This window comes from Lepidothrix coronata, unplaced genomic scaffold (genome assembly GCF_001604755.1).
Source record: "Lepidothrix coronata isolate B3197 unplaced genomic scaffold, Lepidothrix_coronata-1.0 Scaffold7, whole genome shotgun sequence".
Classification (NCBI taxonomy): Eukaryota; Metazoa; Chordata; class Aves; order Passeriformes; family Pipridae; genus Lepidothrix; species Lepidothrix coronata.
This window is the reverse complement of record NW_016690187.1, coordinates 2,882,122-2,902,133: the sequence shown is the minus strand read 5'-3', so window position 1 is coordinate 2,902,133 and position 20,012 is coordinate 2,882,122. Positions and strand designations below refer to the sequence as shown.

General features: G+C 41.8%; 1 protein-coding gene across 2 annotated transcripts; it reads left to right on the top strand.

Moving 5' to 3' along the window:
• Positions 1-120: 120 nt before the first annotated feature.
• On the top strand, positions 121-19,686 carry ORC2 (origin recognition complex subunit 2). 2 transcript variants are annotated; one of them, XM_017836346.1, is made up of 16 exons: positions 121-271; positions 1,059-1,202; positions 1,490-1,576; positions 2,865-2,954; positions 4,254-4,285; positions 5,499-5,556; positions 6,439-6,623; positions 7,217-7,315; positions 8,905-9,014; positions 11,797-11,929; positions 12,313-12,409; positions 13,688-13,834; positions 14,951-15,122; positions 15,410-15,471; positions 16,202-16,320; positions 16,983-19,686. In XM_017836346.1, the coding sequence occupies exons 1-16, from the start codon at positions 172-174 to the stop codon at positions 17,067-17,069; spliced, it is 1,722 nt and encodes a 573-aa protein (XP_017691835.1). In that variant the 5' UTR covers positions 121-171; the 3' UTR covers positions 17,070-19,686. The 2 variants fall into 2 exon arrangements, with proteins under 2 accessions (XP_017691835.1, XP_017691844.1); XM_017836355.1 differs by lacking the exon at positions 121-271 and adding an exon at positions 568-711.
• The last annotated feature ends 326 nt before the right edge of the window (positions 19,687-20,012 follow it).

Sequence of the window (20,012 nt, the reverse complement as noted above, 5' to 3'; positions counted from 1 at the left end):
CTCGGTGCCTCGGGGCGGGCGGGGCGGAGCGCTGGCTCCACGTGAGCGCGGTTCCGCCTCCTGCTGCCGCTGCCGGCGGCGCGGGGAGCGGCCGGGACCCCGGTTCTGGCCCCGGTCCCGCCGGAGCGGCGCCGTGAAGGGTGGGGTGAGGTGAGGCGAGGCGGGGCCACCATGAGCCGCAGCGAGGGGTCGGGCGGCGGCCGCCGCCGCGTCCTGCAGGTGAAGTTCGTGCCCGACGAGGAGGTCCTGAAGCACATCGCCGACGACACAGGTACAGCCGGCCCCGGGCAGCGCCCAGCCCGGCACCGCCCGCCGCTCCCAGGGCGCGGGGAGGGGGATCTGAGCAGCCGCCGCGGCCCCCGGGAAAGGGGTTCTGCAGCACCCAGGTCGGGCCGCAGCAGGACGAGGCCTCCGGGATCGAACGACCGCCCCCTCCGCTGTTGGTCCCTGTCCAGCCCGGCACGGGACGGGCTGCGGGCGGGGCGGAGCGAGGCTCCGCGTGGTGGGTGCTGTAGGAGAGTTTTGCTGCAGTTTTGACTACTTTTAAGGTTTGGAACCTTTGTGGAGATGCTTCAAACTTGCCAGTACAAGGCACAGAGCATCCGAATCAGACACTGCTGGTCCTACTTTGAGCAGAAGGTCAGACACACGGTCTCCAGAGGGGTCGCAGCCTAAATTCTCCCACGAGTGTTCTGACAGCCTACAGGCAAGGTACTGTCCACTTGCTGCCTTTCACCATGAAGGATAGGGCATGGCAAGTACCGTTCCCTTTGCATGCAGTGCTGTAATGTGCGAGTCACTGTCATTTTGCCCAAACGATGGAAGCTGGTGTGTGCTGAAATGGGTGTCTTGTCCTTACGAACTGCAGGGGCCAGCATTTGTGGAGAAGGAGGGACTAATGGTTGTAGGGTCAGCTGCTGACCAGGTCTTCTTTTAGCAGGACATCTTAACATTGTATTTGTTATAACAGCAACTTGGTCTCTGAGTTGGGTGGCTGCATACTACTGCAGTAGAAATCATGAAATAGCAGGAGGTTAAAGCTTTTATTGCAATCCTAGGTATCAAAGTACGGAAGGACAAGCCTCAGCCGAGTATCAGTTTGAAGAGATTTGTGAAGAAACTTGAGAATATTTCAGATGATGAAGCTCAGGAGATCCTAGAAGAGAAGAACTATGTTGCTACTCTTGGAATATCTACCCAAGGTATTAGCAGGAGAAAACGTAACACATCTGTGACTTAAGGAGATTCTTGCAGTGTCAGGGTTGTACAATGCCAGTGAAATTGCTTTTGAGGGCTGAACCAGCTCTAACTGTGGTTGTGGTAACAGGCAGAGGAGAGGATTATTATTCTAGGATTTTATTATGATATTTATTTTATAGCACCTGCAGTATAAAGAGAGCCAAATAGCGAAATATTGCATTCCATATTTCTTGGGTTGGGAATATATCAGTGCTTTTAAAATAGCTGCAGGTAACATTTCTTTTCACAGATCCAATGGGAAATGGCACAAGTGTAAGTGGTGGTGAAGTTTACTCATTTCAGACTCCCAAACGCTCCAGTAAAATGGCAGAGCTGGGTATGTTTTGCTCTTTTTTCTTTCATTCTTGCTCCGTCTATGGTCTTTCTTTGAGTATTCTTGCTTAAGTGATTTGTCAGTTCTTTTTATGCAAAAGATATAATTGCAGTATTTCAGCACCTTTTATCAGTCTTTGAATCAGTCTACATCAGAAACAAAAGCACAGGGCTAGGACAAAGCAACGACATGATGGGGGTAAGAAATACAGATAATAAACACATAAGAAAATGTAGAAGTTTCTTAATACTGGGGAAAAGTCTGCATGTAGGTGCCAAAGGATGGTAGGGTTTTTATTTGTGTAATTTAGAAGGATGTGAGAATATCCTTACTACGTAGCAGAGAATCAAACAAGGGCTATATTAGCTTTGTATGTTAGAGGATTTCTACTCAAAGTGTCTGAGTGTGCTTGCTGGGCTAACTGGACTCTAAGTTCACAGTCTGCAGAAAGTTGCAGTTCTGGAGAGGGTGGACTCTTTTGGTTCAAATAAGATGCTTGAGGCCTGTTGTCACCATTTCTTCTCACTTGAAGAGTATGTCCAACATCGTCTGAATTTCATTAGCATTTAGCTGTCACAGCTACTGATACATCCTACAAAGGATAATCCAAGAGAGAGAGGGTTTTGGTGCCTCTTAGCTTCTACTGTGTCTTGGGAAGTTGTGTGTTTCTTATCTTACACCTCCTTCTGCAGCAGAGTAGGTTTCACTGGTGCTTTCTCCTGCAGCCAAGTCAGTTTGAAAACGGAAGTCATACAATGCTGGGCTGTTAGTCACAGTGTTGTTCCATACAATAGGCTGTTGGTCCTGCAATGGTAGGGACTGTTTGCAGGTTATGGGGTCCTTTCATATTCAGATCAGTCCTTTGACTTCAGCTTGTACTGATAAGTAGTACAAAGAGGTAAATAGTTCCTCCTGGGCAACTGATGTGTTTGCTATACCTGATGCTTTACTATGTCCAGCTGAGCAATTTTAAAGGGCTAAGTGAGCCTGGCCAAACATCTCTCTGATTCAGACGTGCTCTCCCAGGCAGCAAAATGTGCTCTGCCATTGCCTCAGCCACACTTGTAAAATTAATTAACTGACGAGTTCAGTCTTTGAAAATCTTTGCTGAGGATTACATTCACCATTAGGGTTAGAAAAAAAAAGGAAGTATCTGGTGCACTTCCTGCAATAGCTAAGGAATTAATACTTAGAGAGCATTTCAAGTATATGGCTCCATGTCTGACTACTCAGATCTGGAAGTTTTGTACCTGACATGTGAAACTTCTTCCGTTTCCCCTCTTTCCTACAGCCTCTGAATTAGCCCACACACCAGAACAGAGTGTGGCACCTGATCACTCCAAGGGCCCTGGGAAGACAGCAAAGACACCTCAAAGTAGCAGTAAGTCCTATGATGGCTTCAGCAACTGAAGCTGAGTGAATGGCAGTTATGTTTCTATTGGGTTGGTGGAGTGAATGCTTGAGTGCCAGTTTCTGTCATGCCTGAGTGTTCTAGTCAGCTTAACACCATAGGCTGAACTGTTTGGTATGCATGGCCTCTGCTTCACCTGAGTGTCAGATTTCTTCTGCCCTGCTGCTCTAGAGGAAACAGGAACCTCTTTCTCATCTACTGCTGTGACATTTAACGACTTCCTCTGCATTCAACAGAAATACTTGCACTTGAGAGAGTTATGAGTTGGGTTTACACGTTAAGCAGCAGCTAGGTAGGAGTGTGGGGGTGTTCATGTGTAAATTCACACTTTATTATATAATATTTAAGCGCCCAGTGCTGCAGGGAGAAATACAGGTGGGAGAAATCAGTGCAGGTCAGCACTGGCAAGAGCATGTGCCTTTGTGCTCAGAAGTGGAGTCTGATGTGCTCAGGGAGAAAACATTACCTCATTTTTCTGCCTCTTCCCTCCTCCCAATGGCCTCCCAAAGCTGTGACCAGAATTAAAAGCTGCCTTCTGTGGTAATAACATTGACTGTTGTGTGAGTCGACACAGGCAGGCAGCTGGAACAACCACAGACTCATGGCTGGAATGCAAAGAGTAAATTTACTTCCATTACCTCACTAACCACAGGTTCCCCGAGGCCACACCTGGGCAGAGGCGCACAAGTGAAGATGGTGTAGGCACCGAGTGGAGATTCAGGCACCATTAAGTTTAGTCCAGTGCTAGAGAATCACCAGCCTGCTGTTCACACTGGTTTATCAGTGGCTTCTCATATGTGTATAGTTTACCACCGTGCTGTGATTTTCACTGTGTTTTGATCCTCTCTGTACCAAGACAGGGAGCTTGAGCCTCCTCATTCACTCTCCCATTAGGGTGTCTCCAGGTCTAACAAGCACCTGTGTTATCTAGACACAGATGCTCTACTTCTCAAAGCATACAGAGAGCCAACAGCAATATACATGGTATATGTGTTTTTCTACATTGCTACTTGAGTCTTTGCTATCCCCAGCTGCAGGGTCACTTGAGCATATTTGTAAATCTCTTTGCCAGTCTTTTACTTTTAACCCATTCCTCCCAACAATTGTCTTTGTTCTCTCCTTGCCTACCTGTGAGGAGGTAGAGTCAGGGAGCTGATATTCTGGTGCAGCATACCTTTGAATAGTGAATGCCTGGTTTTGTACTGGATCACCTTGCGCTGTTGTTGAAAATATGCAGTACTCTGTACAATGCTGTTTCTTGTTTTTCAGAACATTCAAGTTCAAACAAAGAGCAGCTGAGGGTGAGTGATGACTTCAGCTTGGTTGGATTTTGGTTGGGTTTTTTTCCCCCCTACTTTTAAAACTTGAGGTGACCAGTCGTACAGTTCTGGAAAGGAAAGACCTTGAAAAGCCTAATCCAACCACACAGGAGTAACTGAAATGAGAACCAGAGCTGCCATTAATAAGGACTATGGGGTTTGGAGTCAGTGGGCAAATAGTGGGTTTGACAGCTTAATTACCATGGGTGGAAACTGTTTCCTTGCATCACACAAGTGAGGGTGCTCGACTATCCCTTAATACACAGTTTAACTCGTAGCTTTCCAGTTTCTCACTAAAGGAAGAAAAAGCCTTAATTGTTAGGAGTGCTGTTAGAACAGGAGTTCAAGAACTGTGGTGCTGTTCAGTTTCTTACTTTAGCATTGGTTTATAAATTGGGATAACGGGGGATGTAAGTTGATGTTGTGTTTTGTGATGTTACAGAGAGATACTGTCCAGAACTGCCAGTTATGGTTATAGAGTGGAACAGTTGGCTTTCTAAAATGGTATAGCATCATACACAACTTTTCTGGAATAAGGTTCCAGGATGAGATATGCCTGAAAAAGAGATGCTGTTTTGGGATGCCATATTCACTCCCTGATGATTTCACATCCACTTTGTCAGGATCAACAAAAGTGTTTCCTAAGTGTTGCAGACTTGATCCAGTGTCCAAGTCAGTCATGTGCTTTACACATGTAAGGAAAATGTGCCACTACAACCTGATGAGTGCAGGCAGCTTGGGTTCCTTGTGCTGTACTTCTGGGCTTAGTATGCTGAGTGGTCTTCTGTCATCATGGTAGTTGTTTTCATAGAGGGACATCCAAAGGACTTCCAGCAGACAGCATGGTGTGGAAGATGACTACTGTGGGGACCAAAGCATTTTCAGTTTGTCATTGCTTCAATTTGACTCTTCCTGAGAGACCAAGATTGGCATCTTGGTTGGAGATTTCACAATTTTCTACCCTCCATCTCAAGACACGAGTTGAAAGAACTAAGCCCCTTTTGGAACCTGATCCTGCCTCCCTCGGAATGGCAAAACAAGAACTCTCCATACTTACTGCTTCTGCTTTCCTAGTTTCATGTGGGCTGAAATACTTTGGAAATGTAACTTGATTCTACTCTTTGCTTGGCAGAGAGCTGTTCAGAGGAGAGCTATGCTTCTTCTTCTAATGTATGTTTTTTCTTTGCTGTTGCAGAGTAAAAAGAAAGAATTTGTGTCAACCACACCTTACAGGCTCAGAAAGAGGCTAGCAGGTAAGGATCAGCCTTTGCAGTTACCTCCCCCAATCAGTGAGGCTGTGCTCAGGAGAGAGTGTTTTTCCTGGTGAGCTTCTGCCTGTAGTAGCAGTGTGACTGAAGCAATCTGCTTCATCCTGCAGAGAGTGTAGAAATGTCCTTATGTTGACCTTTTCCCTACAACTGATAGTTACTAAGGTAAGGGATGGAAAGGTTAGAAGCACCAAGTTGCCAAACTTCAGTAACATGATCAAAAGAGACAAAACTTCCAGTAATCTAACCTGTGCTGACACTTAAATGTGGCGTAATTGCTTGAACCAGGTCATAAAACTTTTTGATGATGGCTGGGACATCCATGGTAAAGTATTCCAATAGTTATTCCAACAACTGGTTGGCTATACATGCTCAGAATGAATGCAGAGGAGAGTTTAGCACATGGTGTTTCATCTTCTATTTCTTTTGTGTTGAGAGACCAAGACTGAGCCAGATTTGTCTGTGCTCTTCAATCAACACTGCTAACAGAGATATTTTACAAAACCTTTTTGCAGTGTGACTTAGAAGATACTCAGCTTGCATGATTGGCATTTGCGAAAACTTATGCAGAGATTCTAAGAGAAATAGGGAATTCCACTGTCCATTTTTATGGTCGAATTATGTTTCTTAGTTGGTGTCAAGGAGCAAGCTTTACTTAACAATACTTTGTGATGCTAGAACTGGGAAAGAAATGACCATGTGTGTTTGCAGTTCTGTTAAGCATTGATTTTACCTTTCTGTAAAAAATATTGAGGATTCATATGCTTGAAAAACTTCTCGAGAATGTGTGTGAGAGTGTGAGATGGTGCAAAATGGATTACATGTAAGAAGTCATTCCTAGCTTTTAATCGTAAATTTATGCTCTAGCTCCAGATTCCTATTTAGAAAGTGAGAGTGAATATTCTGCTTCCTGCTCAGAGGAGGAGGATGAAGAAGATCAGCAAGAAGTCAGCACTGTTTTATCAGGTCAAAAGACCCCAGCAAAAACTAAGGCTGCACCTACACCTCCTCCCAGAAACAGCCTAGCCAAAAAAAATAAGGAGGAAAAGATGGTGAGTGTGCAAAAATTCTGAGCTAGCAAACGCGAAGGGATGTGTAGTGACAATAAGCTGTCAGTGACCACACCTGACTGTGGAGAAGGACTGCTGGACTCATTTCAAATCAAACCAGCTGGGTTGGCTTTTGCGGTACTTCTGAGCAATCCCTGTTGGACAGGCATCACGGGAGCCTGTGGGCTAATCCAGTCTGTATCCTTAGCAGCTTCAGAAGGAGAGGTTCTAAGATGTCCATGAAGCAGGAGACCTTGTATTGATAAAGGATGAAGGAATTGATTCCTGTAGCACCAAAAGAAGCACACATTACTGTTCTGGCTTGGTGTTCAGCCTAATTGTCTTATTTCCTTCCAGCATCGGGGATCCTCATACTGCCTTAGAATTAAGTGTTATGTTCTCTCTCTCAGAATCTCTTTTCAGTCTCTATCTTCAGGAAGGAATCATCTGACTAGGTTGGCTTTGGCAGAATGCTACTATAAAAGCCATTTTTGCTAATATTTTCTGTCTTTCTCTTCATCCTTGTGCTATGTCTCATATCGGCCATCTTAGGGAGAGGCAGGAGGAGTGTGGCTGATCTTGCTATCCTTTTACAGAGCAACCTGATGGAAGAATACTTTGAAGCTCACAGTAGTTCCAAAGTGCTCACTTCAGACCGAACGCTGCAGAAGTTGCGGAAAAGAAGGTTGAATCAGGTACATTCACAGTGAATAACACAACTCTTGGAGCTTTTGATTTCTTTGATAAAGATTTCCCTCTTCAAAATTTCCTGATGTTGCTATTTTCACTTTATTTCTGCTCGTTACATGCTCGGTGGTAACACTGGTTTAGGTAGCGTTTTAAGCAGTATGTTCCCTTCTGCTGCTCTGAGCAGGGACAGTGCCCAGTTGTTTGAATATGAGACAGTAGGGAAAATGCAGGGAGGAGAGGTTACCAGAAGAGGTTAAAATTTGCTCTTGAGGGAGGAGAAGAGGGAGAAGCACAATTGTAGAGACCTGTTTTAAAAATTATCACCAAAAGAGTACTTTGTCAATGAAATAATGTGGGGAATTACAAGCCGTCTTGACTATTTATGTGTAGAGGAAATAAAGAGAGCTCTTTTAACACTACTAGGTCAAGCCATTTGCAGGACTGGGACAGCTCAAAATGTTGTCACCTAGTTTGTTAGATTTAGTTTGTTCCTTTCCAGTTTCTAGTAGACAGGAATCATCTAATTGTGATGACTGAATTACTTTATTTTTCTCACTTCCATGAGACAGTTCAAAGCAAGGAGTGGTACCCTACATAGACAGGTACCCAAGGACAGGTGCCAGGGAAGTGTGTAGAATATTTGGAGTTCTTGTGTCCATGACTGCTTTTTGTGCCCATTTATGTTGTAAAAGATGGCATATATGCAGACTACCTGATGCCTGCTGTTGTCTGGAATTGCTGCCCAGAGGAACACCTGTATTCTTAACAAGTTCTTTTGTAACAGCTCTGGAAGGAAATCAAGGCTTTCAGTGTTAAATCTACTGCTTGCTTCAAAGTAATCGAAGGCTTAGCAGTTCTGTCTCTCAGTGCTTTGTCTGATACATTGCAGCTGCCTTTCCAGCGTAAACTGTCTTCTGTTGCAAGGGAGTGGAAAGCAAAGCTGTTAAAATGGAGGAGAAAGGGAGGTCAGTGTAGATTTGATGCTACTTATGCTGCCATGCTGATTAAACATGAGCATCACAGCATACCTTTAAAGCTGAATTATTCCTTTGGTTCTCGGTGCTTTTGAAATAATACTTTTTCTGCATTTAGCTATCAGCTGCAAATTATTTTCTTCCTGCTGTATTTCTTTTTTAAGATGATGGGTTTTTTTGAGTATTCTCTTCTAGTGACAAACATCTGAACCTTTACTAAGCATGTTGCTAAGCCTTTGCTCCCCTGAGCAGGGATGTAATATTGGCACCTTCCTGGTGCAGTGCTTGGGGCTGTGTAAGCTCTGAGTGTGCCTGTTGTTCCTGTAGTGGTTTTCCCGTACTTGGCAGAAAGACAAAAAACACAGTGTGATATCTGCTCTAGTCCTACTCTGGCTGTCATTTCACATAATAAGTTTACTTAATCTCTGTTTTGTGTCTCCAGTAGCAAAACTGTGCTTAGGGGGTCTTCATGGAAAAAAGAAACAACCACAAATTGAGTGCACTGACAATGAAAACTATTCTCCCTTGCTAGAAAGCATACTAGAGGGTGTTTTTAAGGACTCCAGATATGCCTTGTTTCTTTTCTGCTTTGAATGACTGTCATCTCTTTCTCAACATAGGAAACACTGCGTGATCTTCTGACAAAAGCTCCCCTTGCCTATGCTGCTGAAATTAAAGAACTTAACCAGCAACATGAATCCTTGTTTTCCAAGTGGATGCTGCAATTACAGTAAGTATCCAATGAGAATCACTAAATAAGCCTAGTAAAAAGGCACTGCCAGTAAACTTACCCTTAGTCAACAATATCCTGTGGGTGAATTAAGGAGCGACTTCTTTTCTTATGGTTGATTGCTTAAATTTAAAAGTAGGTGACATTAATGTAGTTCAGTGCTTCTTGCAGACCAAATCATATCTGACTAACTCCTTAAACTGAATGTCTGAAGTGCAATGACATTGCATTCTACCTGGCTAGTTTGCCTGTGCCTCTCTAAACCAATCTAGAGGGCATTCACAAACGGGGAACATGAATAATGAGAAAACAGGGAAAGTGAATGATGAAAAAAGCGTCCTTTGTAAGGAATTGGTTTTGCTTACAGCAGCGAACTGGTAGTGAGTAGCCCACCACCAATTTCTTCAGTCTGTGGCTATCTCTAGTGGCGTAGCGGTTAACTTTGAATGCCTGTAGTACCTAATTATCTGGGCACAAAGAAACCTTAATGCCTTTGGAAACATGGGAACTATAAATTTTATTTGGGTTTGTGTGTATCTTCATGGTGAGGAGAAAAGAGTGAACATTCAGGAAGCAAATGGAACTATAGAGAGCTGTGAGATTCTGAAGTGCCTTAGAGAAGGCAGACCACCAGCTCTGAAGTTAAGTGCTGAGGCTGGAGCCAGTACTGGTGAGGAGAAAGCCCCTTGGAAGCTTTGCAAGGGAGTGGAGTATAATGAAATCTGTGATCCATGAGGAGTGACAAAGTGTATGAAAAAGACATAAGCTGTGAAAATTGGAGAGTTGCAAGAGGAGGAGTTCTCCGTGACTCGGCGATCTGGGCAGATGGTTAGAGATGAATGTGGCAGGGCAGAAGGAACAAATCCTTAGATGGCACTGCAGGCAGTGACACCTGTTGAACACCTTACCTTTGCCCAGTGCTTTTTGAGTAACCTGATAAACTTCTTTCTGGTTAAGATGATGCTTTTCGTGCTTCTTAAAACTAAACAAAGCTTTGTGATTCCTGTGATGACCTACCCTTAAGAGTAAGGAAGCTCTTAAGATTCAAAAATACTCATTGGTCAAAAGGAACAACAAAAATCAAAGCATCCACAAACAATCAGAGAGTTTTATTAGTACATTACTCACATGGCATGAAAATTGGTATGTTAGTCCCTGACTTACTATACAGGCATATGGCAGTGAGTTCTGGATAATGGAGTAGGGTAGAAGGGAAAAGAGAAATTAAAGAGGTTGATTAAAAAGGGAGATTAAAGAAAAAAAGAGAGGAAAAGAAAAAGGAAAAGAGAGAGAAAAAGGGATCATCAACCTTTGCTCCAGCATCCATGCGGCTGATGGGATGCCGATCCTGGTCTTAGTCCTGACCTAGCTGAGGGGATGCCAATCCTGGTTTCAGCATTGATCCACCTGATAAGCAACGATCCAGCTGCATCGGTCCGGCTGCTGACATGTCTGGAGTTTGAGGGCACTGCCTGGGCTTGGGGGGTACCTTTTCATGGGCAGGTTTGTCACTTTCTATGCTAATTAGTTATGCACAGTCCGTTCTTTTAGGCCTTTCTGGAAGTGGATCAAAGGGCTTCGGGGGTCTTTTGTAGTTCCAACCCCACCTTATAGTCCACATCCACTTCCTGCCAGCCATTCCTGCACTTGCACTGTACTGTGTTGTGGTTCAGAAAAGTGCTGCCCTGTCTCCACCTAGCCCCTTTTTTCCAGCCAAAACTTGTTCTTCTTCACAGTGTGTTAATACTAATAATCCTTGGTTATTATCAACAATTCTTGTCTGTTATTATTAACAGTCCTTGGTTGGCTTCACAGCCATCTGGTTATCAATGTTTGAGACATACACATTAGCCAGTTACCTTCTGGGAACTGAGACCTCAAAATGATTTCATTTCAGACCACTGCTTATAGGGTGGCAAGAGAGTGGGCTTCAGTCATAGTAATTTTTTCATCCTGGCCGCAATTTGAGTCAGTAACTTTCTTTGAAGGTTCAGCAACCGAAATATTATTCCACTGGGGTTGTTATTCAGGCAAGAAAAATAAGTTTCCAAGGCTGCTTGTTAAAAAACATGTGCTCATTAGACATCACTAGTTCCTGGGAACAGACAGTGTTTCTGATAAGTTGGAGAGGGGCTTATTCCAGGTGCAATTCGCAAAGACCAAGGCCTAATGAGCATTTCTCAGATCATGATGAAGCCTGAGAGAGGAGTGGATGTGACTAAAGTCAGTTTCTCTGGGATTCTACAATTCCCTACCATATTTTCTTTGTGCTTTCCTGCCTCTTTTTCTGTGGAACAATTAGGATAAGAAATATATATGAGAATAGAGTAATTTTGCTTTGAAATTGCGCCTGTGGATCAGAGTGGAAAATCAGCATGAAGGCTTGCTTTTTTCCTTGTAAATGCTGTGACCCCTGGTAAGCACTTAATATAACCACTGGTGAGGAGATACATGTGAGTGCTGGTTACATTTGTAACCTGAAGTTTTAGATGTACTATCACGTTCTTAGTCAATACCATTTTCTTACATAGATGTTTTGCTGAATTTGTGAGCCTCTAGGCTGTTAAAAGGCTTCTTTTAGTAGAATGGCACATACCACATTTCAGATTCCTTGCAGCTCATCTTATTTATTAGCTGTCAGGTGAAGGTAAACCTGGAGTTGACAAAATGTGAAAGTTTTTAGAGGCAAGATTGCAGAGGATCATTTTGCTTAATAAATATATGAACCTAAAACCAGACTTGTACTTTTTTGATTCAGTGTATTTTGCTCACTTTTCTGCAGCTTGGGTTTCAATATCGTGCTGTATGGACTGGGCTCAAAGCGTGATTTGTTGGAGAAGTTTCGTACGTCTCTGCTCCAGGATTCTGTTCACCTTGTGGTTAATGGATACTTTCCCAGCATCACTGTGAGATCTGTAAGTGTGGGAAAAGCTTATGGCTTATGTAATCATCCTGTTTTACAGATACCTCTTAAGTCTCTCAGTGTAAAATATTAAGGAAGCCTGCTGCATCCTATAGCAGCAGGCTCTTGAATGAAGAGCAGTTCCTCTCTCTCTTAAAGAAATTATCCTGTGCATTTTCCAAGGAATTGCAGTAATTACTAGATACTTATCACTCTGAAGCCTTATTTTATGTCACTATTTTGAAAAGGGGTAGAATTTTTTTGTTAATGTTGACTGTTGTGGGGATTTGATGGCAAAAATTGGATTACCTCCCACATGAGAGTCAAGGGCAGTTTCAGATTTTCTACACTTAAGTGCCAGATCCCTTCATAAGGGTCACCTGTTTTCTTTTTCAGATTCTCAACTCCATCACAGAGGAGGTATTGGATCATATAGGAACCTTCCGCAGCCCCCTTGACCAACTTGAATTCATTACTAAAAGGTTTAAAGAAGGTAAAATGACTAATTTATACATTAAAATATTAGAGTTTGCTTGCTGTTAGGAGGGCATTTCTTTCCTCATAGTTTTCATATGTGCAATCACAGTTTCTTAGTGTATTGTAACTGGTACACTTCCTTGCTTGTAATTTATGCAACATATATGAAAACATGTGCACCAGAAATATATGTGTGCACGATCCCAAGCTGTTACCTCAGTCAGTGTTTTACAGCAGGACAGCAGTGTCAAAGCAGGTTAGAATTGGTTTCAAAAGGAAAATTAAACAGGTATTCCCACATGGAATGCTTACTTGAAATACTTTTGAACATCTCTTTTACTGCTTTTATATACATGTTATATACATTGCCATGGAATCTTATTTGTGCATGGCATTGGTGTTTCAGTGTTTATATTTTGTTTTGCATCATTACCCATCACGTCTGGTGGGACTAAGTGAAAAGACTGGTGAACAGCAGTATGCACCTTGATGTACATAAATCAAGTACACTACAGCTGATCTGACTGGAAATCTGAGGAACCTTTGGTTTTCATTGGCAGACAAGTATGTATTCATTTGCACAAAAACTGGTTGTAGTTCCAGAATTGTTTCTGGACAGAGGAAACAGCTGTTCCTAGGGATAAATACAGCAGCAAGAAACTGTCCGGAAATTTTAGCATCTGCCATTTGCATTATCCAAGCTAGGTCTTTGTAACTTTCTTTCAGGACTCAGTGGGAAAAATTTCCAATGAAGTTAATATGTTTTGGATCCAACCCTTAATAGATTAATAGAATCTATTACCCCTTAATAGATTAATAGAATAAAATTAATGCCCTTAATGCATTAATAGAAAATACATTTTCACGTGTGAAGAGGAGCTTAAAGATCTTAGTCATGTAACTCGAAAGCAGCTGAACAAACTGTGCTTAGGCTTCCATTCTAAAATATATTTTAATGATCTTGAGTTGCAAAGAAATGCATAGCTAAAAGGGCAATTCACGGTAAACCTGTGACCAAGTGGAAAGTAGATTATAACAGAAAAGCTTAAACTGAAAAAAAGAACTGTAGCTGTGATGACAACTGTGATACAGTGAATTGAGAAAAATCCTTTTAGGTGCTCAGAAAAACCAAGTATGGGATCAAAGTAAGCCGTAAAAGGAAAGTGATTTGATATTGGAGTGATATATATGGAGCCTGATGGAGCAGACTTGTCCTGTGCTGCCCTGGGAATGGGAAGCCAGCTTGTGTGCAGTTTCTTTGATTGGTTCTCTGCTGTTTTTTCTGACCTTGCAGATTCATCTTTAGAGCTCTATGTCCTCATTCATAACCTGGACAGCCAGATGTTGAGAGGAGAAAGAAGTCAGCAGATCCTGGCACAGCTGTCATCTCTGCCCAGCATTTACCTCATTGCCTCTATTGATCACATCAATGCTCCTCTCAGTGAGTTCCCTGATCTAGCAAAGAATCTGCATTCTGCTTTGGGGCTGCTGTTTCATAACCTCGTGTATTACTGTTGATTTGTAGAACAGTTCTGTTGATGTGTGTATAATCCCCATGGGGACTATGGTGGTACTGAACCAAAACTGTATAAAGATACTGAGAAATAATACTGATCATAATATACAAATAGATTCCTAGCTTCTGGCACCCTTTGATTTTTAGGGACTTACTGAACTAGAAATTGGATGTTATGTCTGTCATTGCAACTTAACAATTTTGTTTATCAGCCAGTGTTGGGGGCAGAACAGAAGCTTCAGACAAAGAGAAGCCCTCCCATTGAGCCATGAGGTGCAGAAAGGACCCCCCCTGCTTTCTAAACTTGTCCTTGGAGAGGAGTCTAGATGTGGCTGGACCCAATCTTAGTGCCAGACTTAGTAGATAGTTTATGTCTAAAGGATTATATTAGGTGTAATTGAACTTTGTCTCCCAGGATTAAGGATGGCAAACCAAATACATAAATAAATGTGTTTTTTTAAATTAAGATGATGACTAGACTAAAAGATCTTAATCAGAATTATTTAGTACAGAGTATAGGTGGCTATAACTACTAGTACAGTGCACTATTTTTGAAGGAATATTGAAGCAGTTATATTAAAGCTAGCAAAAACAGTTATTAAGTAGAGATTGATGTTACTTACCCATACCAACAACTGTGGGCAAATCTCTTTAGTTCAGCCTTGAGAAGTAACTTCGAGGAGCATCCCCACTCAAGGAAGGAATCTCCACACACTCTGAGAAGGGTATTGTTCAAGCTGGTTTACCTGCACTCTGGGCAGAGCATCCAGCTGCAGCTGGTTGCACACTGTTGACTCTGGAAGGATTTACAGTCTATCTATGAAACTGGTATGGAAAAGGGATGCATGCAAATGTTTTGTTGAAGAGAAATTGTCTTGCTGGAACAGCAAGTATCTGGGTCTATGTACTGTGAATTTCACAAGCATGCATAGTTTCCTCAGTCCTACAGTAGAACTATGTTCATTTTAATATTGCTTATTTAACACCTTAGAAAAGATAAACCTCCCAATTTTGTCTGCTTGCTCTTTTCTCTCTGTCTAGTGTGGGATCAGGCAAAGCTGAGTCTCTATAACTGGCTTTGGTATGAAACAACCACATTTAGTCCTTACGTGGAAGAAACGTCTTATGAGAATTCGCTTTTAGTACAACAGTCTGGATCTTTGGCTTTGAGCTCCCTCACGCATGTCCTGCGCAGTCTCACTCCCAATGCCAGGTAAGGCACTCTTACACTTTGTAGTAGCACTTGCTGAGGACACAGTCCTTACAATCCATTTCTCTGACAACAGTGTTGAAGATGAAGATAGCAGGACCTGGGTTCCAGTTGAGTGGTTACTTTAAATAAACAGCATTTGGATAGCAAACCTTGTCCAGTGATGAGATTCACAACTAGGTCTTTGTGCAAAAGGGCAAATCAGGTCATATTTTCTAAAGGTGGGGGTTTTGGGTTGTTTCTCAATTACTATTTTTATTTTGATTTTCTCCTTTCCTCCTTTCACTTAGGGGGATATTCAGATTGCTTGCTCAGTACCAGCTGGAGAAAAAGGACAACCCATCTTATCCAGGTAAGTACCCACCTTTGCTCATCTGTTTGGGGTGTTGCTGTTCACAGCAGCCCTGGCTTTTGGTATGCAGGTTACATCTCCAGCAACAGAAGTGCTACAACAGTCAGCTCAGTGTCTTTCTAAGTGGCACTGTGTCTGACTCTGTCAGGAAATCAATAGACTGGCTGGTTCTGAAGGATCTGCTCTCACTGTTGTCTGCTTTGATTCTTAGACATGACTGAGACCATTCATGGGGGGCTGTGGAGTTAAAAAAAATTAAAATGAAGTCTATGAATTTGCATAACTTGCACTTAAAGAACCAGGGAAAGATAGATTTTTTTCCCCATGCTGCTCCTGTCTAGGTGGCTTCTGATGTATCCCTGCTATACATGTGGAATATTCTGTCACCATCTGTAATAGGTGCTGCAGTGGATATGGATAACTTGTTAATGGTAAAGAAAGTAAGATAGAGTTGGAAATTAGAGAGATTAACCATGTTGGAAAGTGCATTTAAAGTGCTATTAAAATTCCTTTAGGCAACACTGTGACTGGAATGTTAATTCAGTGGTTTTCCATTAATTACTAAAATTTTAGCTTGGATATATACTTGAAAGAGGCGATGTTACTGTAGGTACTGTGGTCTGAGCCAAAGCAAGGCTTTCAGGCAGAGAAAGTATGTGGCATTAGACCTGGAATATTCTGACAATCTTACCGCTTTCCATTTCTTGTTCTTGACTTTTTCTGTCTCCAGGGCTGTCTTTCCAAGACTTTTACCAGCAGTGTCGGGAGGCTTTCCTTGTGAACAGTGACCTGACACTCAGGGCACAGCTGACAGAATTCAGGGACCACAAGCTCATCCGGACCAAGCGGGTGAGTTGAGGGAAGAATATAATTCTGGATTTTACTTTAAATCACTTTAAAATAATAATAATAATAATAATAATAATAATAATAATAATAATAATAATAATACCACTTTAAATAAAAAATATGCTTAATTGCTACTAAGCGAGACTGTATTGTTTTAAACTCCTAGGAATTAGCAAAGGGCTGAAATTCCGTAATTGCGTCTCTTTCCATGCCTCCAATTTGTCAACACCCTTTACATGCTGTAAAAATGCAGTGTGCTTTGGTTACTCAGCAACCTGCATGTCTCTTCTTCCTGAAGACTGTGAGAAATAATGGACTGTGGAGCCTGCCAGTCTGCTGCCAATAGTTATCTCTATTTTCACAAGAAAAGAATGCAGACTCATCCTAATAATGAGGCAGTATAGCAGTACTAGATATGGTGAGCTGTGTAGTGTCAGACTAGCACAACACACAAGATGTATCATATACTGACTTTTCTCAGTATTTGTGCATTTCCAGCATTGCTCTAGTGAAATATTTCTGGTTTTTAGTAAAGTAGTCCTTCAGAATGCTGGCCAGCTCTTGTCCAGACTGCAGATAAATGCTAGCGTTGCAGTGCTGTCTGGTGGCTTGCCTTGTCCTGTACACTGCTGTTAACAGAATGTGTATGTCTGTGTTCTCAGGGAGCTGATGGTGTGGAATACTTATTAATTCCTGTGGATGACAGTACCTTGACCGACTTCTTAGAGAATCAGGATGAAGATGCGTAATGTCTCTGTGTTCTCAAAAGCATCTATGGGAAATGCTCTCAAGGGCTGCTGGAGAGGGGCCTATACTCAGATCTCTCTTCCTCCAACCCCACGGCTGCTGGACTGAAAAGTGTTAATTCTAATGAGCCATGCTCATTGTTCAGGTGGTTTGGAATGATGACTTCTGTAAGCACGGCATCTCTTGTGCTGTAGTTGGATTTGTCTGCTTTGTCTCTTAGCTCAGATAACGCCACCTTCATATCTGTGCAGCCACTCTTACAGCCAGAAAAGCAAACTCAGTAAGACTGTGCCTTCTGCTCTCTACCTCACCAGACATGAGGGTTTGATTGGAGCAATGTACTTGGGAAGCGCAAGTCACAAGATGGTCACGGCTTTAGTTTGTACTCGTGGTGCAGCTTTTGTCAACTGAGTGCTTTCCAGTACTCCTTTACCATTTAGACAAAGCTAGCTTCCAGTGTATGAAGAAGCCAACATTTAAAATGCTAGGAGACCTACCTTGATTGCATGAGGAAAGGAGAATACTAGTGGGTTTGGGATGCTGTGGGTAACTTACTAAATTCTGGCAATAGAACTGAAGGACTTGCCCCAGACCTACATCCTTTTATAAGAAGATTTAGATGATCTAAATTGTGATAGACTCAAGTCATTACCTGCTATTTTCCAAGGTGCAATCCAGAAATATGAAAAGGCTGTGAAGCTTTTTTGTTTATTTTTTTAAAGCTTGATTGTATATTTGTATTTTTTACATCAGGAGTGTCCGTTGATCCTGAAGGAGGCCTTAAATGCCACTTATAAGCTCTCCCTTTTTTTAAGCCCTTAGGAGGTTGGGAGACCACTGAAGTTGGACATCTTCACTTTTTTTTTCTCAGTTATGTGAGAGGAAGCTCTATACTTCCATCAGCTATATTCTGCCAGCCAGACACTTCAGGGATTCTGTATGTTTAACATTTGGTAGCTCTGTTGTAACTATTGTAAACTATTACAGTGTTGTAATAGTTTAGACTATCAAATAAAGTACCTTATTAATTTTCATTAGCTTGTCTTGTCTTCCACAACCTTTTTATGATACAGGAAGATAGAGATCCTTGTGGCAATTGTGCAAAAGCCTCATTTTCATTACTATGTCAAATATCTGAGCAAATCCTCATACAGCGGGCAGAAGATTTCAAACTAGTTAGTAAAAATACTTTACATTGTTTCTTATAAGGTATCAAAATTAAGAATGGTTTCCCTGCCTTTTAATACCACTATATAGCTTTTGAAGAGAACCAAAACATCCCATGGAGTAATAGTTACCTCATCTGCCCCTCACTTACAGGAGCAACAGAGAGGTACAGCCAGACTTTTGTTTGTATTAGAAAAATCAGGGCATCTGCTTATCCCACTATCAACTTGATTCTTCTCTCCTTGAGAGACTGATGGGAAAACTGGTATATGCCAGAAGAATTTACAAGCTTCTTCCCCTGGAATGTTTTTCAACTAACATTTTCTTTTGGTAGCACTTGCATCTGCATTTTACAGGCTGCAACTTCAAAACTTTGCAAAAAGCATCAGATCCTGCCTATCACTACTTAGGCTACTGTCACAGTCACTAAAAGCCACTAAACTGGGATCAAGGCGTTGTGACTTAGCCAAGTCCTGTAAGTTGGGTGTAGAGTTAAAGAACAAGAACTCTGCCACTGGAAGAGATTTCTTGGACAAACTGTAAACTGTGGCTAAGCAGCAACCACATCCTGTTTTTCAGTCCTTTGATTCTCTCCACAGTTCCTGTGTAACTCAAGATTTCATTTATATTCTGAGTGCATGCGGAAGACACCACCTAATGTGTTTCCAGTTAGTGATACCATGGTGCATTTTCAGTGCAATTCTTTCTGGTTTTCTAGATGTGAAATGTACATGAAGGAAGTGCTATAATCATCCTGAGTTCAGAATTACCCACAAACAGTTTTGGTAGACTACCAGATGGCCATACAGGCCAGGAGAAGGACTGCCGGAGATACCGCACAGCTGCTAAGGAGGTGGTTAAGTTTGTTATCAGTTTTTGGCTGTTGCTAATTCTGTGATGCAAGCTAAAGAAAGGTATCTTGAGTTAACTTGTGAGTTTTGTGTTAAAAGTATTTTATCTGATTTCATGCTATTTCTGGACACTTAGCCCATCTCTGCATTCATTTTAGGTCTCTTGTGTTCTGTGTATGTACAAAGGCAGTGGCATTTTAATGTCCTCTGTAGCAATACAGAACCACAGGGAATGAAGACATTTCTTCCCACTTTGTCTTCCTCAGCTTATTGAGATGTCTGCATGGTATTGGTAAGAATGATGGCCTTTATATAGCCTTGGTAGCTTCAGATAATACCAGAGTCATCTCCACTTAAATCTAAGTGGAACAAAACATACAATTATGCAGTAGAGACATTGCTTGATAAGCCAGTTTTATTAACTTAAAAGGATGGTGCCAAGATCTTTACCAATTTGTAACTGAACTATTTGCCATCTGTAGATGGTATGGTATGCAACTGTGAGATTTTTTTTCCTTAAAAAAACCCAAACAACAAAAAATTAACTTGAAAAATAAAACTCAAGCATTATCAGTGGTGAAAAACTACATGTTCAGTTTTAGTAATCCTGTAACTAAGAGCCACAGTTACAGAAACTATTATTAAAAGAAAGTAACAAAGGCACATTAAATTAATATACAGTTTTGTTAAGGAATTGAATTTTAACCTTCCAGAGCCTTTTTTGAGAGTCCCTCTATTAAAAAGCCCTTAAGCTGCATTAGTGGTAGATTGTGCAATTGAATACTAGTACCAAAAACCTGATTTGTGTTCTGTATTTGCATCTGAGTGGTGCCTTAATAAAACTGTTAATTGAAATGGGTGATCCACACCCTTTCATTAAGTACTTTTTCTGAAATTTATTAGCTAAAATATCAGTGACTTGCACTG

Excerpts from the sequence above, each read along its gene's own strand:
- ORC2 (XM_017836346.1), top strand. The coding sequence starts at position 172 with ATGAGCCGCAGCGAGGGGTCGGGCGGCGGCCGCCGCCGCGTCCTGCAG. Across the intron at positions 2,955-4,253 it reads AAAGACACCTCAAAGTAGCA|AACATTCAAGTTCAAACAAA; the intron begins GTAAGTCCTATG and ends CTTGTTTTTCAG. Across the intron at positions 7,316-8,904 it reads GGAAAAGAAGGTTGAATCAG|GAAACACTGCGTGATCTTCT; the intron begins GTACATTCACAG and ends TTCTCAACATAG.